At 35.1% G+C, this 24834-nt stretch overlaps 1 protein-coding gene across 1 annotated transcript; it reads left to right on the top strand.

Annotated features, from left to right (window-relative positions):
• The first annotated feature begins 12986 nt into the window (after window positions 1-12986).
• On the top strand, window positions 12987-20142 carry LOC136206248 (protein APEM9). The gene is made up of 7 exons (XM_065997219.1): window positions 12987-13385; window positions 13563-13652; window positions 13922-14089; window positions 15580-15657; window positions 18316-18598; window positions 19277-19626; window positions 19739-20142. Exons 2-7 carry the CDS (start codon window positions 13597-13599, stop codon window positions 19866-19868), a joined length of 1065 nt encoding a protein of 354 aa, XP_065853291.1. The 5' UTR covers window positions 12987-13385; window positions 13563-13596; the 3' UTR covers window positions 19869-20142.
• Window positions 20143-24834: the final 4692 nt, after the last annotated feature.

The raw sequence follows: 24834 nt of genomic DNA, 5'->3' as shown, positions 1-24834 counted from the left end.
TTGTTTTAGTCCGAACACCAAAATCTTCAAGCTGTTGCTTAATCCATAGGACTTGAGCAACACAGCTTCCAGCAGCAACGTACTCAGCTTCAGTGGTTGACAAGGCTACTGATGCCTGCTTCTTGATGAACCAGGACACAAGACAGCTCCCAAGGAAGTGGCATCCTCCTGAGGTGCTTTTTCATTCAAGCTTGTCTCGTCCGTAGTCAGCGTCAGTGTATCCAATGAGTGTGAAGTCATGAGTGTTGGGATACCATAAACCTGCATTCACTGAGCCTTGCAAATATCTAAGGATTCTTTTTACAGCTATGTAATGAGATTCCTTAGGTTAGATTGATATCTAGCACAATAACATACTGAGAACTAAATGTCCGGCCTACTAGCAGTTAAGTAAAGTAGAGAACCAATCATACCTCAGTACAATCTGCTGTCTACTGACTTACCATTCTCATCAGCGCAGAGGACAGTGTCAGTGCCCATTGGGGTAGATATTGACTTACAATTCTCAAGTTCATACTTCTTCAATATCTCCTTAGCATACTTAGTTTGACTGATGAAGATGCCATTTTTCCCTTGTTTGATTTGAAGTCCAAGGAAGAAGTTGAGTTCTCCCATCATTGACATTTCAAACTCAGTCTGCATCTGCTTACTAAATTCCCTGCACATAGACTCGTTAGTGGCACCAAAAATAATGTCATCAACATATATTTGAGCCAGCAGGGTATCTTTACCCTTCCTCTTAATGAATAAGGTTGTATCAGCTTTACCTCTGACATAATTTCTAGTCAGCAGGAAACTGGTCAGCCTCTCATACCAAGCACGTGGTGCTTGCTTGAGGCCATACAGAGCCTTTTTGAGCTTATAAACGTGGTTTGGGAATTTAGGATCCTCAAACCTTGGAGGCTGATTAACATAAACTTCCTCGTTTATAACTCCATTAAGGAATGCACTCTTAACATCCATTTGAAACAGTTTAAAGTTCATATAGCTTGCATATGCACATAAAATTCTAATAGCCTCTAGCCTTGCCACTGGGGCAAAGGTCTCACCGTAGTTAATACCTTCTTGCTGACTGTAGCCCTGAGCTACAAGTCTTGCTTTGTTTCTGACCACCCTTGTTCATCCAGCTTGTTGCGGAAGACCCATCTTGTTCCTATGGTCTTCTGACTTCTTGGTTTTGGCACTAGATCCCATACTTCATTTCGTCTGAACTGATCAAGTTCTTCTTGCATTGCATTCATCCAGAATTCGTCATACTCAGCTTCAGCGAAATTCTTTGGTTCCTGGATTGAGACGAATGCTACGTTGCTGAGGTATCTCCTGAGTTGATTCCTAGTCATCAGGGTATTCTTAGTGGCATCAAGAATGGCACTCTCTGAGTGACCTCTTGGTATCCTAATCTCCTTTGGTTTCAACAATCTCTACAGGTGTAGATTGGTCAGTGAAAGTAATTTGAGTTTCACTTTTACCTTTGGTCAGCCCTTGAGGGAATGACTCAGCGGTTGTTTCTTGGTCAGCGGGTGCTGAGTGTGGGTCATCCTCGGTCAGCGGCAGGTATCTACCTACAAGGTTAGTTTCATCGAACTCAACATGTACTGACTCTTCTAAGACTTGAGTTCGTTTATTGAAAACTCTGTATGCTTTGCTGTTTGTTGAGTAGCCTAAAAAGATAGCTTCATCAGCTTTTGAGTCAAACTTAACTAGGCTATCTTTGGTATTTAAGATAAAACATTTACAGCCAAAGGCACGAAAGTATCCAATGTTGGGCTTTCGTCCTATCCAAAGTTCGTAGGGTTTTTTTTTTAATATAGGTCTAACTAAAGCCCTATTAAGAATATAGCATGCTGTGTTAACATCTTCTCCCCAAAAGTACTTTGGAAGCCTGTGCTCACTCAGCATTGTTCTTGCAATTTCAAGGAAGGTTCTGTTTTTCCTTTCAACAACCCCATTTTGTTGAGGCGTTCTAGGAGCAGAGAAGTTATGGTCAATGCCGTTGGTTTCACAGAATTCAACGAACTATTGGTTCTTGAATTCTCCACCATTATCACTTCGGATGTGAGATAATTTAAGGTCTTTATCATTTTCAAGTTTTCTTACCAATTTTGAAAATGTCTCAAAGATTTCATCCTTGCTACTCAGCAAGATGATCCAAGTGTACCGAGAAAAGTCATCTACAATGACCAAGGAAAATCTTCTTCCACCCAAGCTCAGCGGCTGGACTGGACCGAAGAGATCCAAGTGTAATAACTCTAATGGACGCTTAGTTGAGACAATTTTTTTATTATGAAAAGATTGTTTGGTTTGTTTCCAGCTTGGCAAGCGTTGCATAATTGATCTTTTTCAAATTTGAGTTCTGGCAGTCCCTCACCCAATTGCTTTCTTGCTAATTTGGCCAGGATGTCCATGCTTACATGACCAGGTCTCATGTGCCATAGCTAGGAATTTTCTTCCTTTGACACTAAGCATACAGTTTTTGAAAACTTCTTTTCTAAATTCAGCATAAAGAGATTATCAATACGAGGGGCAGTTAAAATTAACTCATTTGTTTTACCCTCAAATATTTTACATCCAGTGTCATCAAATATAACTTTTCTCCCATTGTTACATAGCTGAGCTACGCTGAGTAAGTTATATTGGAGTCTGCTGACTAGGGAGAATGACTCAATAGTAGGATTACCAATAATGGTTCCTGGCCCTACTATCTTACCCTTCTTGTTGTCTCCAAAACTTACACTTCCTCATCGTTTACGCACAAACGTGATGAACTGAGTTTCATCACCAGTCATATGCCTCGAGTATGCGCTGTCAATGTACCACATCTTTGACTTCTCAGTACACCTCAGGCTTACCTGCAATATAGCTAGTTGCTTTTAGGTACCCAATTCTTTTTAGGTCCTTGATTGTTAGGTTCAACAGGTAAAGCATCATATTTCATTTTATGACGACATACTTGGATAGTATGTCCATTCTTTCCACAGAAGTCACAGCTGACCTTCCGTTTAGGATGTCTCACTAACTGGTCAGCACCCCAGTGCTGAGCGTGCCAGCACACCTTTATGGTGTGTCCTTTCTTCCCACAGAAGTCATACTGGATATTCCGCTGAGGATTCCATCTCTGCTGACTAGTACTTCTGTACTCAGTGTTCAGAGGAATATTTCTCTTATTCGGAACCTTAAGTTGGTTCTGAATTGATGTGACGTCCTTTCTCAGTTTCTTAGAATCTGATTGGACCTCAGTGATAAACTTTTGCATAATTTCTACATTACTATGCAAAATCGAAGTGTCTTGGAGAATATATCGAAGGTCACTTAGTTTGACCTTCTCAACCTCGTCACATCGCCTGCTGAGTGCTCTAACCTTTTTATTACACTTTTTGACAAGTGTGTAGAGGTCACTCAGGGCATTAACCATCTCATTTCTGAGCAAGGGTAGTGATATTACCTCAGTTGAGTGTTCCTCATCGTCAGATGCAATGGAAGGGTCAGCATGCTCAGAAACACACGGCTCAGCGAGCTCATCTGCCATGAAGCAGATCTTTGCTGACTCAGTGGCATCAGCTTCAGATGATGATGAATCATCACTATCACTCCAGGTTACCACCATTGCCTTCTTTCCGTTCTTCCTTTCTTTCCTCAGCGTGGGACAACTTGACTTGATATGGCCAGTTTGATGACACTCAAAGCATGTAATGGGCTTTGAGCTGTCCTTCTTGTACTTGTTGTCGCTGGAGTCAGCTTTGTACTTATCAAACTTCTTGTAAGGCTTCTTAGAATATTTGTCATTCTTTTTGAACAGCCTTTTCATCTTTCTAGTGAACATAGCCATTTCTTCATCGTCTGTTGAGCTCCCATCAGTGGAGTCAGCTTTCATGACAAGAGACTTTTGCTTCTTGTCTTCAGACTTTTCCTTCACCTCGAAATTCTTCATTGAAATCTCATGGGTCAGCAGTGAGCCAATGAGTTCATCATACTTGTAGGTGGTTAAGTCTTGAGCTTCCTCAACAATAGTTTTCTTTGCTTGCCAGCTTTTAGGAAGACTCCTAAGAATCTTCTTGACTTGCTCTTCCTTAGTGAAGATCTTTCCAAGTCTCTTGAGCTCGTTGATGATGTTTGTGAACCTTGCGTTCATGTCAGAGATTCCTTCATCATCATTCATTTCAAAAATGTGCTGGTTGACCTTGGATTCCTTCACCTTGTTTGTTCCTTCATAGGTGACCTCCAGCTTTTTCCAAATCTCCTGCGCTGACTCACAACCTGAAATCTTGTTGTATTCTGCAGCATCTAACGCACAGTGAAGCATGTTTATAGCCGAAGCATGATTTTGTAGCTTCTTGAGGTCATCCTCTGTCCATCTAGTCTCAGCTTTGACAACCGTTTGGCCATCAATAGTTTCAACAGGAACAAATGGGCCTTGGACTATAGATAGCCATGCGCTCATGTTAGTTGCCTGAATGAAATTTTTCATTCTATTCTTCCAAAAGGTATAGTTAGACCCGAAGAATAGAGGAGACCGAGTTATGGACAGACCCTCAGGTAAAATCTGAGTTGTCAGATTTCCTGGGAGAAACCGAGTGCTGTTCTCAGCCATAGTGGGGATCAGCTCAAGGTAGTTAAACCTTGCATAGTGAGCTTTTAAGCTCTGATACCACTTGTTGGTCCCTTATAACGTGACAAGTTAGTTCCAAGGGGGGGGATAGGAACTATCTAAAATTTTGTCCGTTAAGGCTGACTTCTTTTCCTATGAAAAGGATTACACAACATCACTAAGTAGATTCAAGACACAAGCTTAGTCAACTTGTGACTAAGTCTGCTTCTTTTCTTGAGTCAGGAAATAGCACTTAGAGTCTATTCCTGAACTCAGCTTCTTAGTAAACTTAACTCAGCGTGAGCTCTTTACTTAGTCAGTTTTTCACAGCAAGCAATATATATTAAAGGAGTTTAAGGGTTGGAAAGATATTACACAGCAGACATATCCTGGTTCGGCCTCTCCACCTACGTCCAGTCCCCGGAACTCGTTCCGAGCTTTTTGAATTCTCTACTGAGCTCTTTAAAGGTAGAGCACGAAACCTTTTACAAATAGAAGCTGAGTATAACAAGAGTACCTTCCTCTATACCTCTACTCACTCCTATATCTACGCTGAGCACTATAACCGAGTGCTCAGCCTCTCCTTTCTATTCTTCTAGAAATGATAAAGTGTTTGTCCTAAACAACGATTGCTAAGACACTTTAGATGATTGGAAATCACTCTAGACTTTTACACAATAATATGGAAATTGGTGTAAGGTATTTGCTTTGCTTTTCTCACAGAATCTTCGAGTATGGATTTGGTCAGCATTTCGACTTCTTAAAGTTTTGCATCGATTGAAGCAAATGGATGGCCTTTATATAGTGACACTTGAGGCACCTGGTTATTTCGAAATTCGAAATAACCGTTGGAGGGAAACGGCTTCCTGTCGTTGTCACTCTGGGCGTGCTCAGCGTCGTTGGCCAATAGGATTCTTGCATCTTCTGTCTTCGTCAGTCTTCGGCAGAATGTTTCGCCATTTAAGGAAAAGTCCACGAGACAGCTTTCTGCGTCTTCTGAACTTTTCCCAAAGTAGAAATACTTTGTCTAAAAGTTGAACATTGCCTGCCGCTGTCCAGACTGCTTTGTCGTCCAACTCAGCAGCTTCTTCTTGAAGCTTTTGCCACGAAGGCTTCTCGATCCTTCTCATGCTGAGTCGTCGTTTTAGTTGATACGGCTTCGTTTTGAACTCTTGGTCCGAATGGTATTAGTGTGTTGACTTGGGATTGACTTCCACTTTATGGGCCTTTGGGCTTTTTAATCTCAATGTCTTTATACACAATTAAACTCAACATTGAACAAACACATTAGTGTAATAAATCAAAGCATTTTAAATTTAATGTGTGAGAATATTTTTATCATTAACTAAATAATTTTGTCAAATCAAAATCATGTGGAAAGGTGTTTCAACAGATTATACACCCAACTTGCAAGTAAGAACAGAGAAAGACTTTGGTGGAAGAGGTTTAGTAAAAATGTCAGCAATTTGGAAAATAGTAGAAATGGCTAAAGGTTTGATAAGGCCATAAAGGAATTTTTCACGCACAAAATGGCAATCTAGTTCGATGTGTTTTGTGCGTTCATGGAAAGTAGAGTTCTTGACAATATAAAGAGCAGAAAGATTATCACAGAACAAAGGTGTTGGTTGAGAATGATGAATATTAAGGGCTTGGAAAAGATATTGAAGCCATTGTATTTCACTAGAAACAGAGGACATTGCACGATATTCTGCTTCGATTGAGGATTTAGAAATAGTTGGATGTTTCTTGCTCTTCCAACTAATGAGAGAGGTACCTAATAAGACACAAAAACTTGTAATAGATCTTCTGGTGTCAAGGGATATAGCCCAATCATCATCTGAAAAAGTTTGTAGTTGAATAGGAGAAGTAGAGGAGTAAAACAGCCCTTTGCCTGGATCTTGTTTGAGATAATGGAGAATTCTCAAGGCTGCTTTGTAATGTTTGTTACTTGGTTTAGAGAGGAACTGACTTAGAGTGTTGACAGCAAATGTGATGTCGGGTCTTGTATTGGTGAGGTAGATGAGTCTGCCAATAAGCTTTCTGTAAGAAGTGGGATCCTGGAGAGCTGTGCCTTCTTCTTTTGTTAATCTCAGAGTTGGATCCATGGGAGTGGAAACAGGTCTAGCAGCTAGCAAACCTGTATCAGAAAGAATATCAAGAGTGTATTTTCGCTGAGAAATATTAATACCCTTTTCGGACCTAGCAATTTCCAATCCAAGAAAGTATTTCAAGTCACCTAAATCTTTGATTTTAAATTCTAAATCGAGTAACTGTTTAATACTATCAATCTCTTGTTGATCAGTACCAGTTAAGATAATGTCATCAACATATATCAACAAAATACAACTTTTACCTTTATCCATTTTAGTAAACATACTATGATCAACAGAAGATTGTTGATAATGATGTTGAATTAAAAAAGAAGAAAGCCTGGCAAACCATTGTCTGCTGGCTTGTTTTAATCTATAAAGGGATTTTTCAAGTTTGCAAACAAGGTTTGGTTCGGGTAAAGATAAACCAGGAGGAGGTTCCATGTAAACTTCCTCATCCAAAAAACCATGCAGAAAAGCATTATTAACATCACATTGGTAAAGGGGCCAATTGTTAATAGCTGCTATAGCAAGAACAAGTCTAACAGTGGTTAGCTTGACAGCGGGTGAAAAAGTATCTATAAAATATAATCCTTCAACTTGAGTGTAACCCTTAGCTACTAACCGAGCCTTATACCTCTCAAGAGTGCCATCACTCTTTAACTTAACCTTAAAAACCCAAAGACAACCTACTTTCTTTTTGCCTGCTGGAAGTTTGGTTAAAGTCCAAGTTTTAGTCTTTTGTAAAGCTTCTAATTCTAAGGACATAGCCTGCTTCCAGCAATCATATTGAGAGGCTTCTTTGTAATTTCTAGGTTCAGGTATAATAGAAAGATTACAAATATAACTTTTATACTTGGATAAAATATGATTATAAGAAACAACATTACTCAATGAAAAAAGGACAGAAGAAGGAGCAGAAAGTTCAGAATGCACCTGGTTACAATGAAAATTGTGAAGATATGAGGGAACCTGTTTAACTCTCTTAGATCTTCTAGAATGAGGAGGATTGATAATATCTTGAGAAGGAACAGGCAGAACAGTAGAGGGAATGTCAGGTATGATGGCTGCAGTGACATCCTTTGAAGCATTGTTATCCTCCAAAGGAACAAATTGTTCCGAAATAGGAGAAACAGACTCTGTTTCAGTAGATTCCTGAGCCAAAGGTCCTTGTAAGGGCTGAATGTCCTGCACAAAAGGAGAAATAATGGAAGGTGTACTATGTGTGTGCTGATGTATGTTAGAGTAAGACAAGGAATCCAAGTCGGCATTGGTCATTTATAGATCAGCAGCAAAAGAGTCACTAAGCTGAGGAAATAAAACAGGAGTAAGAGAAGAATGAGACTGTATAGTAGCATAAGGAAAAACAGTTTCAAAGAATTTTACATCCTTTGATACAGTATAAGTATGAGTATGTAAATCAAATACTCTATACCCTTTAACATTAGCTTTAAAACCCATAAAAAGACAAGGTCTAGCTCTAGGATCAAATTTACCTTTGTGTTTCAAATTAGAAATATATACCAAAGATCCAAAAACTCTTAAATTGCTGTAATCAGGTTCAGTGTTATGTAATTGAAGATAAGGACTACTATTATTCAAGAAAGGACTAGGCATCATATTAATAAGATATGCAGCATGCAATATACAATCTGCCCAAAAAGACATAGGTAAAGTAGCTTGAAATCCAAGGGATCGAGCAATATTTAACAAATGCTTATGCTTCCTTTCAGTAATACTATTTTGTTGAGGGGTATAAGGACAACTAAATTGATGTTTAATGCCCTTTGCTAAACAAAAACTCTCCATTTTTAATTCTGGAGCATTATCAGTGCGAATACTTTTGATATAGATATTAAACTGAACAAGCACATATTTGTAAAAGCCTTCAATACAAGTAGGAGCTTGATCCTTACCTTTTAACAAGAAAATCCAAGTAAATCGAGTATAATCGTCAATAACAGTAAGAAAATATCTATATCCATTATTAGAAGCAGTGGCAAATGGTCCCCATACATCAAGATGAACTAAACTAAAAGGTGAATCTGTTCTAGTTGTACTATCAGGGAAAGGTAAATGCTTCATCTTAGACAGAGGACAAATAGTACACTGGAAAGAAGAAGTAGTACAACTTGGAACAGCAGAAGAATGATTCTTCCTTATTAAATCTAGCTTAGGTAAAGGGACATGGCCTAGCCGATAATGCCACAGTTGAACAGAATCAAAAACAACAAGAGAAACAACATGATTAATAACATTATTAAAAGTATGAGACATAGTATGTAAGGATGATGGTCTATGCATTGGAGATGAGACTGCTGGCTTTGTAGACTGAAGATGATAAAGCCCTCTATGAATAGCAGCCTTTGCCAATGGGATGTCAGCTAAACCAGTCATCTCCAGATGTTTGACATTGTATATCTGACAAGAGCCAGTCATAAAGATACACTGAAGAGATGTATCTTGAACTAATTGACTAACAAAAATTATGTTTAAATGAAATGATGGTATATAGAAAACATCATGTAGTAGTAATGCATCAGAAATTCTAACATCTCCCATTTGAGTAACAGGAATAACAGTATTGTTAGGTAATCTAACATTAGCATGACTAACAGGTCTAAGATTAATAAAAACATCTAAGGTATTAGCAATGTGATCTGTAGCACATGAATCAAGAATCCAATCACATGTATTGACATTTATAGAAAGAGTGTTAATACCTGAATCATAGGTGGTGACAATGTTGCTCACATGATGAGAGTTAGATTGAATAGATTGAAGTATATGCACAAGAGAATCAACCTGTTCTGATGTCAAAGACAAGTTTGCAAGGCGCTGAAAAGGCTGAGTTGTAGAGGAACGAGACGCCATAACAGGATCTGATGTAGAAGGATTAGGCATGGAAACATCAGAATGACTTGAAGAACCCGGTCCTTCAGTCAAATTAGCCTGACTACTGGAAGCACCAGTAGAACCTTTCTTGGTAAACTTAAAATCCTTTGGAAAACCATGTTTACTATAGCACTGGTCCACAGTATGACCAGACTTATCACAATGACTGCGTTTCTTCTTAGATTTTGGTTTTGAACTACGAGCATAATTGATTGAAGAATCCATAACAGGCATAGCCGCACCAGCTAACTGTCTTTCTTGTTGAACAACCATAGAGAAAACCTCATTAATCTCAGGAAAAGGCCTCATAAGAAGAATCTGAGACCTTATAGCACTATAATCAGAATTGAGACCGCGTAAGAATCGAATGACATAATCCTTATCTTGATATCTCTTAGCCTGTTTAAGAACCGAGGCACAACGACAAATAGGAGTACAAGAACAAAGTTGTAATGGGCGATAACTCATCAATTCCTCCCAAACTATCATCTGTCGAGTAAAATATTCAGAAACAGAATAAGAACCTTGTGTAAAGGAATAAAACTCATCTTGTAATTCTAAGATCTTGAGAGAATCGCCTTGTGTAAACAGTGCCTTCAAATTAGCCCAAGCATCAAAGGCATTCTCAAACCAGGTTAGACTCTGTGCGATAATAGGCGAAACTGAACGCAATAACCAAGTAAACACCATAGTATTACACCGATCCCATGCTGGACGAAGAGCATCATCAACTGGAGGTGGTTTGAGTGTGCCATTGACAAAAACAATCTTGTTCTTAGCTTTTAAAGCCCGCTCCATCTCACGATGCCAAGAATGATAGTTCTTGCCATCTAAAACCTTAGAGACAAGAGAAAGGCCAGGATTCTCTCATGGATGAAGATAAAGATGACTAGAAGGATTAAGTGACAGATCTGGTAAAACCGTAGTCTGAGGAGGTGTATCTGTAGGATTTGTCATAACGAACGCAAAAGATTGAAGAAGAATATTACAGTAAATTGAGAGAATGAAACCTAGGGCTTCAAAGAAAGAAAAGAAGCACAAATCGAGATGGATTTGAAGAAGAAGAAAGAACCTGTTCAAGAATAGAGAATGTCGAACAGATGAACAAAAAATTCAACACAGATTTGTTGAATTAAGAGAAAAATGAATGCGGAAACGATTGCTTCTCTGATACCATATCATAATTGAAAGAAGAAATGAAAACTTGAATCGATGAACTTTATGTAGAAGAGAACTTAGAGAATCAGAAAATCCCCAAATCTTTCTTAACCTTAAACAAGCTCTAACTGCCCTTATATACCCGTTCAATTACAACGGATCTTTCTAATTAATATGATAAAAGTACTTAAATGCCCCTGTTCAATATAAATAATTACAAATGGATCCTTGAGTCTTGTTAGGTTGAAAGGTAGGAGAAACGAAAAAATTACCTCTCGAATAGATAAAGACTTATTTTTAGAATTTAGGTTAAATAAGTTTTTGTATTTAGTTGTTACAGAATAAGCAAATTTAGAGAGTTCGTGAGACACTTGCAAAGTTTAAGGAGCTAATCTACTTTTATGGATATGTTTAGGGAGCTGATGATACGCAATAAGCAAGTTTAGGGAGCTGGTGAGACACTTGCAAAATTCAGGAAACTAATCTACTATTTTAGACAAGTTCAAGGAGCTGATAATGTATTAGGCCTTCAATAATTTAGTTACCAATAATTGATTATTATATGGAGAATACTTGACTATTAAAATTTTCTTTTTTAGCTTGATTTCTCCTCTCTTTCTTCGTGTTTGATAGAACTTTTTTAATATTATTTTGGAGAATCAGATACTAATTAAACTAAAATTAAGTGATGTAAAAATAAGTATTAAATTTTAAATATTAAAAATTATAAGTGGTGAAAATATTAAATTATATATAGTAAAATCTCTATATAGGAATACTTTCTATTTTGTTATAAAAAAGGTCGGTCCCAACTTGGTAATAACCTCTATTATCAAACTCTATTTAGTAATAACCTTCCAATTGTTATACAAATAGCCCGGTCCCAAGTGTATTCCTATATAGAGGTTTTACTGTAAGTGTTTGATACTAAAAACAAATGCTAAATATAAAAATATTAGTTGATAATGTTTAACTTAAAAATATTAAGTTAAATATTTAGATTTGTCAAAATAAGTGATTTTTAACTTAATTGACTATTTAAAAAAAATTAATTAACTAATTTAAATAATGTAGAAATAACTCTTATCAAACATATTTAAATTTAACAAGCGCTTAACATTTTAATTTAAAAGATTAAGTAGGTTATCAAACAAAATCTCAATTCATATACCCAGATTCTAATATCGTTTCAGGTCTATTTTGTGTTTGAGGAAAAGGTATAGAAAATAGAATGTTTGATTTCTTTTTATTTGTTTTATTAATATAATAATTCTTTTTTTTTTTAAGTTTTATGTTTACTCTAAACTCTCCTGTTTCATTATCCAACCTATAAAGTTTCTACTCAATTTCCCATCATTTATTATCGGCAGAAAGCATTATGAGACCCCTGCTATTTCATTGTTTGGTATATTAAACTCTCGATCTTTCATTTAGACACGTTAAGTCACTGATATTTTATTGTTTGGTATATTAAGCCCTCAATCTTTCATTTAAACACATTAAACCCTTGATCTTTCATATATGGATGTATTATACCATTCCGTAACTGAAATCATAGCAGTGTATCTGACTTACATTTGATCTTGTACTCCATCTCCAAAAAAGCCGACCAAAATTTGCTTCAATTCGTGATACCTTCAACTTTATAGGAATACTACATTCATAAACCACACAAGCATTGCGAGCTTGATTAGTGGTCTGCCATTAGTCTCGAAGATTGATCAGAATACAATTCTAGAGTTTTTTTTTTCTTCCTAATCGTGAAATTAAAAAGGGACAAGAAGAACTTATGCTTTAGTTTAGATCATGTATTTTATTCATTCTTCTTTTTTCCCACGTGACCTCTAAAATAGATAGATTTCTCTTATACACATGTCACTCAAAGAATGGTTGAGAAAGTAAAATATATGACTAGCGCGTGTTACACAATTGCTATGATCTCAGTTACATAATGACTTAATACACTCATATATGAATTGATTTACGGAAGAGCCTAATACACCATATATGAAAGATTAAAGATTCAATGTGTCTAAACGAAAGATCGAAGATTTAATGCACCAAACAATGAAAGATCAGAAACTCAATATATCTAAATGAAAAATCGACGACTTAATACACCAAACAATAAAAGATCAAAAACATCGATATACTTTTTAACATTTTTTATTCTTTATCCTTATCCCAACATTTATCTTTATATTTATCCCCAATCAAATAACAAAGGTGTTCTTATTATTGTCTTTTTAAATTTTATTTGCAAACCAAACCTGCTTGTAGTTAGGCCCCATTTCTTATCTTCATTGCATCAGCTATTGAATTAAAATCAGAAAATGATGTAATTAATCTCCATGTTTGTATAATTCTGATATATGAGTATTGAGATTAGATCTGAATCTGATGTATTATCAATGCATAAATTGATCTTTCTCCAAATTTCGACTTTGCCCTAAATTCCCAATTTCTTTCCATTCCAATTTGATCTCTGCCGGCCATCCTCTCACGAGCTTGCTATCCACCACTGCCCAAGCTCCGTTTGCAACCGTTCACCACCAAAAGCTTCACGAAAACCGCTTCTCGTTGTTCTCACTCCACCATGGCACCGAACAAGCTTCATTCCTAGCGGTTCGCGATCGCCACCTCCACCTCTCTTACAGGTAAAAGAAAATTGTTGTTACATTCAGCTAAATGCAGCATTAGATCGTGAAGGTTTCTTAAACTTGCCCTATGCTCGGATTTTTTTTCATTTTTCTCGATTTTTTCTTCTTTTTGAATTTGTGTAAGTGTACTGTTGATGATATATTCGTTACTTCTTCTTTTCCTCTTTTATGCAGAGACCATACCTCTCTGCCTGTCAAAGGACCGGAGATGTCTGTGATGGATTCGAATCCTTCAATTTGGGAAGAAATTGAACGTTCTGAGAGGTAATTCCTTATTTCTCTCCGCTTATCAAATCCATTTGTTTTCGTATTCCGACTTAGATTGTTAGAACGCAGTATTGGACATCCTAATTGCTTTTTCAGACACTGAACTGATATTTGGTGCTCATTTACATCAGCTAAAAATGCGATGAACTATATATGGAGGAATTAGATAATTTGTTCAAAGTTTAAACTCTTCAAGGATGTGAATCCCATTTATTTGCATTCAATCAGACAGACAATATGCAATGTAATTGTGATTATATTTTCAGTTTTCTTGTTGCCTCTATGTATGAAGAGGCTACATCAGTTGCTTCCTCAGTTTTGAAGAGAATATGCCACAACAATGTGGACAGTGAAAGCATAGACGCCTTGGAGTTGAATGACATGAAGGTATCAGCTGGTATGGTCTACGTTCAGTCCTTGAATCAACTTGGCAGGTAAAACATTTCTACAATTTCTTGCTAATATGTCAATTTTGTTTTTACGTGTTTGATACCGGCTATAGAAGTATGTTTTCTGGTTTGTCACAATGAAAGGCAAGAGTTCTTGTCTTTTCTCTCTGTTGTGGTTGGACTGTTAACAGTTTATATTATCTTTATGATGTTAATTTTGCAATGTGATGTACAATTATCTGAAATTTGGGGATTATGTTTTTAAAAGGTAAAATATTTGGACTTCAATGTTTAAAGAGTGGGAAAAAGAAGCATTTTGAACTTAGTATATTATGGTATTAGGGTTTTAGTCCAGCTTGGCATTTTTTTAGATGTAATGATGCAACCAAATTATATTCTACATTTATAGTAGACTTGTAAATTTTAAACTACTAAGGATTTTGTCAAATATATATGCATTAATGAGGATAAACCATGTGGTATGTTGATGATGAATATATTTTTCCATAGAGAGCACAAACTAATACTGATAGAGGGACAAAATTGAGCACGCAGAAATTATATATTAGCAACTTGTAGTTCTTGAATGTGCACAAACCTTTGCATCAATGATGAAGATAAAATCTTCTCCCTTTGATAATTTACTATTGTGGATGTGCAATAACTTTTATAGTTAGTATCGTGGTTTTTACTAACAGTTTTGACACCCTTATCCTTTTCCTTTTATTTTTGCTTGTACTTGTTGGTTTTAATTTACTTGAACGATGCTTATAAGCAATATATGCTAGTATAGCTACTTAGCATTGCTTCTCTTATATGTAATTTCATTGATTTCTAATATTTTTATCTTCTTCGACATCATCTAGTGTTTTGTGAACAGAGTTATTTTGCTATCCACCTAGCGAGGAAAAAACATTAATGTAAAGATAGAGGTGAAATTAATACGAGAGCCCTTGAATTCAATGATTTGCATGTCTGTACTCTGTAGCAAGGACTTAGTCCTTAGATGTTCATCTGATGTCTTCGCTAATAAAGCAGATTGAGAGAGAACCATTATGATACAGTGTGTTATGAGATTTTGGTAAAGAACAGTGTCCATTGTTCTTCCCTTGTTAAAAAAGATGCCATCTCTTCTGGCCTTTTTTTTTTCTTTTTATGAATTTTGTGCATGAGCATATAAAAGAAAAGCTTGTTGCTTTATGAATCCTGCTCAAGTTTGACATGCTTCTTTGTTATGCTGATGATATACATGCGTGCTAGTGCAAACATGATTTACGTTGTTGTTGATTGAGATTCCATTTATTTAGAAAGGAATATACATGGGGTGCTGAGAGCAATTCGTGATTATTGAAGTTTAATCGCTTCATTATTTTAGTTTTGGTCTGGTATCTGTTGATACAATACTGTTTAACTGTTTTCTTCTCATAGTAATTTCACAAGTGATAGGTTTGAATGGAACATAGTAACATGTGTGAGCTGAATGCTAGAGGGTGCTCCAGCATAGTGATAAATTGACATATTTTATTTCTGTGCAGGACATCAGACATTCTAAATGAGCTGAAAGTAATGTTCAGCTCTGCTGCTGCTGTTCCTGTTCAAGTTCTTCTTGCTGGGTATGTTTATTTTTAAAAATGAGTGGTAGAAACTTTGAAATCTGTGTTTTTAGGGGTTGGATGATTATTTGTTCACAGTCTGGCTGGAAAATAATAATCATTTCATTCTTTTTACTCAAGAAATCTGTGCACATGTTATTTAATTGTAGCTTTTAGTGTACAAGTGCGTAATTGGGCCCTTCTAACGTGTTGTGCCTCACTATCTTGATAATGTAATCATGTCCAAACAAGTTTATATGGTACTGGGGATAAATTTGCTTCATTTGTGAAAATAAGTTTGTTCTTCTTGGTTGAGGGAGGAGTCAGACTTCTTTACTACCTTCTGACATGTTAATGCTGCTTCCACGACTCATTTTCTCCTTAACCTTATTATATTAGGTGTCCATAATTTCCTAGAACTCTTAACCTCTTTTTGATCTGATTATGAATTAGAAAAAGTTACTGACTTGCAGATAGGAGAGCACCCTAGGCATGAGGACTGGTTCTAGAATTTGTCAAAAGGTTAAGCAAAGCAATGGTAGAATTTTTTCATCCTTTCCAAACTGAACATGGGTAAAGTTCTTTTATTTTGATGGTGATGGTCTTGCATGAGATAAAAGGAAATGTTTAAACTCAAGGTGTGATTGTTTTTTAAAAGACGAGAGCAAATATAGTTGGTTTAATGAAAATCTGAATTGAGACCTAACCATATCAGAATGAAGTTGATATTAAATTTTGGCTTAATTAACATCATTTCTTGGGTTTGGAGAGTCTTTCAAACTATGGAAGGAATCATCAATTTCAATGGTATGAAATTATAACGGAGGACTCCCCCCTTTCTTTTCCCGGTCAAGATAGATGGGGAGGAGCCCATGCTATGGGGTTTTATTTTGCATCCCCGATTCTACGTTAGGAAACCAAATTTCTGCTCTATAAACATATTAGGGAATTGGTGTTTCATATGGATGGGCGCATTATTGTCAATGCGCTTTGGATTTAAGTTTTAGAGACTGAAGCATGTCTCCGTCTAAAATGTAAAATATGATGCAGTACTGCGCTGTCTAAAGTACTTTATTCAGAAATATAAAATAAGGCGATGTAGTGTTATGAATCTTCAATTGTTGTATATGGGTTACCCTTTGAAATATTGTGACCATGGTTTGCTCTATCTTATTTATCACTGATATGTTTGAACCTAACTGGTATCCTTGGTCAAATTGCTGGATACATCTTTTCTTCTTGTCCCTTTTTTTTGTAAAGGAAAAAGTGAAGAAAGGTGTCTGTGTGATCTTGTATTACTTTATCAAGTTACCATTATTGAATGCCTTCGAACATTATGATAACTTTTTAAAATATGTGGTACATTACAACGGAAAGCCTGTGAATTTCCTAGTTGTACTTGTGAACTCTACATCTAAAGTTTGTTCCGCCTCTGAGCTTTTCCAGTTGGTGCTATTATAGTGTTATTTTACTAAAATATCTCTATAAATATTTTCGGGATATGAATCACTTTCTTAATTTTATTGTGATCAGCAATAAATGCACGGATAAACTTCATTTTTTTTATTAAATATGCTTTTAATCTTTTAAAATGACAATATTTTGTAACTCAAGTATTTACGTCTGCAACATTCCTGAAACGACATTCTTTGAGAAATAAAGGGAGTACATGTTTGTGCCTGGGCAAGTTCTTGACTTGGGGCCTTTTTTTAAAGGTTTCAGACTTCAATACAGTTGTTTTGATCTCTACCCTTCAGCCTCGCTGGTTAGAATGGATGAGTGAGAGTGGAGTAGCTAATTAAGATGTAAATGAGAAGTGGAGAGAGAGGGGTTTCAGCTAGCAAAGTGGTGTTTTCTCCTCTGCAGCTTTTATTTGAGGAAAGTAAATAGAGCACAAGGTTTAAAGAAGAAGTTGAGATATATTGAAGAGATGGTCTAGGTGAAGGAGATGGAAAGAGAGGGGAAAATAGGAGGAGAAAGAGGTGGTGTGGTCAGGGGAAGAAGGAACACTTAAAAAAAAAATATAATAGTAGAAAAGAAATGTGGCTGGGGATAATTATATGGGTTGTTATGATGGTGGTTAAGAAACCATGGCCACCAACTCAAAATTTATAACAACTTCTAATGTTATATCCTTTTAATAAAAATAATAAACATAGGAATAAATTTCAAATTTTGTTCATTCATGTATAACTTCTTTTTAATTTAATATGGGCACTGATTTGCTGCAATTTATGATACTAGCAATATTATATGTGACAAAGTAAGCACTAGTTTTATATGTGATCCAATATAGTGAAAAGTTGAATTTAAAACTTCTGTTTCTCTTTTACTTTTATGCAAATGTGTATCTAATTTTGTTTTAGTTGGTTTGGTTGTCTATTCTATTCTTCTTTATATACATGAACAAAAGTTCTCTTATTTTTCTATTTTACTGCTACTGAAGCATGACTGCTAGTTATTGGTAGATTTGGTTGACCTTAAAAATTTTGTGCCTTGAATAACTACGGCTATTGGACTGGTGCATGCTAGGCATATTTTATCCTTGGGTATATTTAGTTGGCACATTTTAATAGATAATTATTTCTAAATCATTAGGATGTATGTCATGCAAATGCCTCAGACAACAGTTATATATTTAAGGAAGTGAGTGTGAAATTTATATCTTTTATTTGTCAGGGTGTGCTTTCAAATATCAGAAGGTTCATCTTTTGGCGTTAGAGAATTTTTCGAGGAGTTTCTAAGCAAATGGCATTTTGTGAATGAGAAATTCTATGTTTTCGTCCGTCCAAATGTTGATGATGTTCAGCAAGAATTTGATGATAGGGATTATTTGGGAATTGATGAGTATATGGAGGTTGTTGAAATCTATGCTGTGACGCTTCTTGGCACAGCTTTGAAAGATTTGGACCATGCAATTGCTTGGGTTGAGAAAGCTGGAATACCTGAGGAAAGACGACAGGTAAACCTTACACCCAGCGGCTTATTTGGTTTTATCCACTTGATTGAATCTAAATATGCATATATTTCTTTTTTCACTTTATCCATGGATGTTATTGTTTAAGATTGTTTGCGTTTAAGTTTTTACATGGAAGTTCATTTGTCAGCATATTGTGGAAGATGATACTAATTTAGGTTCTGCTGGAGCTTTGTCATTTGTATCTCAAACTTGCTTTCCTTTCCCACTTCTTTGCGCATCTGCTTTTTGCCAACCAATTTTCTAGAATTAAGGGTCAAAATGGCCCCTGAAGTTGGCAGGCAGGGTCGGTTTAGTCCAAATCGAAGTTTAGGTATCAACTCAACCCAGAAGTTGGCAAAAAAAGACAAATTAGTCCAAAAGCAATCAGTTTTAATACCTAAAAGTTTGTTGAATTTGGGTTAATTTGTCAAGTTTTGTCAACTTCGAGAGTCAGTTGATACCTAAATTTCGATTTGGGCTAAACTGGCCCTGACTGCCAACTCCAGGGGCCATTTTGACCCTTAATTACTATTTTCTATGAGCCTATACATAAACTTGTTTTTGCATAAAATCCATCCAAGATCATATCCTTTGACTATATGCTATGTCCTTGAGTGATTTCTGCACACAAGAACGCTTTTCTAACGCATATGGTTTTGTTATTATTCTGCTTTGTACTAGGGACTTTTGAGAAAATTACACTCCTTGTACTCTGTCAAAGTCTCCAATTGTTCACAATGCTCATCAGGTTTGCCAGCAAGTAACCATGAACTTCACGGTTCAGCTTCAAAAGAACTTGGCGTCTCTGATGGATCTTCAAAAGTTTTAGGAAACAATTTGCAGCCTAACGGAGACAAACAGGAAATTTTGAGATTGTCCAATCGCAAGGAGCAATGTTTTTGGTGGTTTCCTTCTGTTAATTTGAAGTTCGGTAACAGACGATTGGTCATATCCAATGGGAAAATTTTCCTTGGATGCTTAATATTTCTCACTTATTATGTCCTCCAAAGGAAAAAAGCTACTATAAAAGGGTAAGATGTCTAATATTCGCTATTTATCAATGATCAATTGCGAGAATTCTTGACCTTCGAGTAAAAATTAAAATTAAATCTTATGTTGAACTAACATGTGATGCATTTTCAGGACTATTAGGAGACGAGTTTTGTCAATAAAGAAGGCATTGGTAGACTTGTGGCAGCTCACATTTTCATACCAAGTGAATCCCCTTGCTGCTGTTCAACCTCTTCCTACTTCAACACGAGTCGGCAGGTGACAGATTTTGCTCTTTAAAAAAATGATCACATACCTTACAATAATCTTCGTGGATACTTGTCTTCGCATCGATGCCTTTGTTACTCTTTTTCGTTATTATCATTAACCAAAAAAATAAAAAAGAATTGGAATGAGCGGATTACAGTTGCTAGATTGATCAAGTGGTAGAAATATATAAAATATGTGAATTATTTATAGTGTTACTGTTACATGAATATGAAAAGATTCATATCCATCAAAGGTTAAACCCTTATTTTGGAAATTGTTTCATAACATCACTAACAGTTAACTTAAAAGGAAATGTACAAAATTAAACTTTGCGATTTCATATATTTACAAAGACAAAGACGTAATCGTGTTTAATTAAAAGTTTGCAAATGCGGGTATGAATTTCTAAAAAATCTAAAAAAAGATGTAGCAGTAATTTTGTTATTTTATTTCATTTTTAGCCTTTCAAATTCATTTCTCTTTCTCGTTCTTCTTCAGTGTTAGCATGCCCTTTGATGAATGCTCTTTTGATTGGAATATAGAGCCAAAATCAATTACCTCATTCTCCTCAAATCAGCAAAGCCAAAATCCAACAATTAAATACTTCACCTTCTCTTTTACCAATTAATTGCTGTGTTTTGCAAAGGTTAGGGATCCTTTTGCTGGTTTGAGGAGAATGAAGGGTTAATTGATTCTGATTCTATAGTTTAGGGATCAAATGGGCTTTATGCCTGTTTCTGAACTTTAGTTGGTCAAAGATTTGATAGACAATTGCAAAAGCTAGGAGTTTAATTCGTTTGCCTTTTCTTTTTTCTCTGAGATTAATTTTAACAAGCCATTGTCACAATTAATAATTCTCGAATTACGTTCTAATCCATTTCACACTTCTTAATTTATTTGTATTACTATTAAGCAAAACCAAAAAAAAAAAGACTGGGAGCAATTAAAGTAAAAAAGGAAAAATAGAGAGGCAAATAAACGATAAATATCTAAACCTATCAATGCTCCAACAATGTGCAAAGTTTCTATTATTTTCTTGAAATAACATATTTCCTCCATTCCCTTATATAAGTCATTTTAGGGTATTTCACACAAATTAAGAAATATATTGGTTAACTAAAAAAATTCTCTCATGTCACTATTAGGGAATAAGCATTGAAATATTAAAAAACACATGTATTAATACAAAAAATTTAATATTTGGATAAAAAAAAACTAAACTAAAAGCTTTTGGAATCATAGAATAACTTATATTTAAAGAAAAAACTAATTTGATGGAAAAAGAATATATGTCAAACTCAATTTACCTTTTTCCAATACAATGGTTCATCTTCAATTTGAGATTTAAGTCTCATTATCATAGACATGTTTTTCTTCTACTACCTTGTTTTTAACAAAGTTAGGTTTTCTTTATCTATAAATTCATCTAAACAACTCGTAGAAAGAAAGTGGAAGCCGAAAAGTGGCCTTCGTGAGAAAATTAATTTTTAGTTGCCTTTAAACACTTGGTTTTGACAAATACTTGGGTAAATTACAATTGTAGTGCAGTCTTTTAATCAATTTACACTTTACCAATGATTTGGAATCCAGGAAGATATGATATTTAAAATCCAATAAGGAACTAGTGAATTGATATTGTGAATTTATGCGTAATTGGAATAGCTTTCTTTTCGATTTTCATGATCCACTATGAGTTTTGTAAGAAAAATTTGATGTTGAAAACTCAAGTTTCCAAAAGAAATGAGGGAATTTGGACTAGCAACTTTTTTTTTTTAAACAAATAAGCAAACATTCACAAAATCATACTATAATCTTAGACTTGTCCTATTAATTCCAAGTATGCTTATATTCATTTCTCGAGGAGAATAAGAATGCGCCATAAGCTCAAAAGCAAGCCTCCATTCGCTTAATGTTGAATTTTTGGCGCCATAGCGAAGCCTCCGTTCGTTTAATGCTGAATTTTGTTGATACCTTTGATAGGTGGTGAGATTCCTCCTACATGTGGCCCCACACATACTAAAATGAGTTGCCGTATATATTTATGGGCGGCTCCAATCCATATGTCAACTACTAAATACCGCAATCAAATTCTTTATCACCGCATATTTTGGACTTTTTTGCCATTCTCATAATTTTGATCAAAAACTGAAAATTCTTTCTCCAAAATCATAAAAACACGAACAACAATAATTGAAATTATGAAAATAATTGATGTGTGACAATCCGAATCCCGAAAATGGATGATTACGAGTCGGAAACATTAAGATTTACATTTTTTTATCAAAGAACTCATGAAAATAGTACATATTTTTCATGACGATTTTACTTTTTTCGTCACAAAAATAGGAGAATTTTTCATTTTTCGTCATAAAAAATTGAATGATTTGGTATTTTTCGTCACTAAATTTTTTACGATTTTACATATTTCAAAATTTGGTCTAAACGGATGTGGCATACCGTTCGACCCATGGTGGGAACGGATGCGGCATACCGTGGTGGGAACGGATGCGGCATACCGTTCGACCTATGGTGGGAACGGATGCGGCGTACCGCTCGACCCATGGTGGGAATGGATGCGACATCCGTACTCGCCATGGGTCGAACGGTATGCCGCATCCGTTTAGGCTAAATTTTGAATTTTCTCTCAAATTTTTTTTTTTGCCAATTTTGAATTTTTTTTTATGCCAAGGACAAAATTGTCCAAGGTGATAAAGAATTTGGTTGCGGTAAATAGCAATACCCAATCCATATTCCATGTTGTTATAAATTTAAGTCCTAATGCTCCCCAACCCTCTTAACTTGTTCAAATTGGTCATTTTACTCATCAACTCATAGAATGTCCTATTTACCCCTTTAACTCCATAAAAGTGGTATTTCTAATCCTCTCAACTTGTCCATTTATCCCTCCAACTCATAGAATGTCCTACCCCTTAACTCCATAAAAGTGGTATTTCTCACCCCTTACAATCCGTTATCGAAATCTAAATTGATACTACATTTTTTAAACGTTAAATCTATATTGATGTTATTTTATACGTGGAACCTAAATTGATACTTCCCCAAAAACCATAGGCCTATTTTGGTACCTTATCCCTACATATAATGTCTTTAATTTGTTTATATTAATGTTCTTGTTATTTGTATTTTTTATTCATTTTTTCTTTTCAACTTTTTTGGCTAGTTAAATTTTGATTATCTAATTATTGTAATACAATATTATTGCAATAAACATATGAAGGATCAATATAATTATCAAATTAAAACAAAATAAAAAGTTGATATTAAAAAAATATATTTTCAAACTCATTTGAATAAGTCCTATTAATTCGCACTATAAAGGGGTAGAAAATACCACTTTTATGGAGTTAAGGGGGTAAATATGATCATAAGGGGGTGAGAAATACCACATTTATGGAGTTAATGGGGTAAATGGGACATTCGATGAGTTGAGAGGGGTAAAATGACCAATTTGGACAAGTTAAATGAGTGAGAAATACCATTTTTATGAAGTTAAGGGGGTAAATAGGGCATTCGATGAGCTGAAGGGGTAAAATGACCAATTTGGACAAGTTAAAGGGGGTTGGAGGAGCATTAGGCCTAAATTTGAATTTAATATATAGGAAATATAATTAATTTTTTTATTTTTATTTTAACACTCTAAGATAAACTTTTTTGGCAATTTGTAAACAACTAAACAATTAATTGCTATTATTGTTAGATTATGTACAAATTTATTTCTATAGTTATTGAGCGAAAATTCATTTAATTCTTAAGTACAAAACTATCAAATTTCAAGTTTCATTAATTAAAGGTGACTTTTTTTTTTGTTTCATATGCAATTTTATGTTTTGGCTATCCTTCAACCTCCAGCATTGTGACCATCAAATAAGGATTTTTTGTTACCGAAAAATAAATAAATTCATCATCTGTTAATGACGTTGAAATAGTATTGCCTAGTGAATCCGAGGCTTAAAATTGTACTATTTTGTACATAACTATTAAATTTGTTTTCCCCTAATAACTATATGGTTAAATTTGTAACCCATACCTATTATTGTTAGGAGAAAATTTGTGAAATAAAATTTGAAGCCATTTGTTGTGCTATTGTTGTTAAGCGATGACTAACAAAAAAAAAGAAGACACAATTTGTGTTATTATTGTCGATATTCGATTCTATTTAGTGGAATGTATTCTTGTTTTTCTATATATTATTACTATTAAATTCAGACATGATATAATAATTATTTACGGAAATAAATATTCAATAATTTAGTTTTGAATTTTATAAAAAAAAATTAATTTTTTTTTGAATCAGAAGCTCTCCTAAACGGGAAGTCTAGATGGCTGCTTATACTGCCTCCCCTAGGAACCGCCCCATAGATGGATAGATAGATAAATTAGACAAATTACTTAGGGTGTTGTTAAACATAGCCTCCATTTCCCACCTCTAGTCCCGTGAAAAGACAAAAATACCCTTTGAGGCTTTAGGGTGGGAAATGGAGGATAATTTCTGTTGAAACACCTTTCCACAAGATTTTGATTTGACAAAATCATTTAAGTTTAATCCATGATTAAGAGACAATTAAATTTAAGTGCTTTGATTTAATTGTACTAATCCGTTTGTTCAATATTGAGTATAAACGCAAAAAGAAATAAAGATTAAGACAGGATAAAGTCAGCATGAAAACACAAGCTGAGTGAAGAGCAACTCAGCATAAGAGAAGATAAGTCATCTTCAGAATAACAACTTCAGAATAAAGCTAAACAAAGAAGCTAAGTGAAACGAAGCTCAGCACAGAAGAAGACTGCTCCAAGTAATAGTTTCTACAGAATGAAGCTGACCATGAAAGCTGAGTAGAAAAAGAACACAGTATGAAACTTGGTGAAAATCGAAGACAGTGATTATCGAAGTGGAGCTGAGTAATCTCCAGGACAACATGATTGATCCGTTAGCTAAAAGACAAATTCGACAACTCTCT

The sequence above is a fragment of the Euphorbia lathyris genome, chromosome 9, assembly GCF_963576675.1.
Source record: "Euphorbia lathyris chromosome 9, ddEupLath1.1, whole genome shotgun sequence".
NCBI lineage: Eukaryota > Viridiplantae > Streptophyta > Magnoliopsida > Malpighiales > Euphorbiaceae > Euphorbia > Euphorbia lathyris.
Note: the sequence above shows the minus strand (reverse complement) of the source record. Positions and strands in the feature narration are given on the sequence as shown.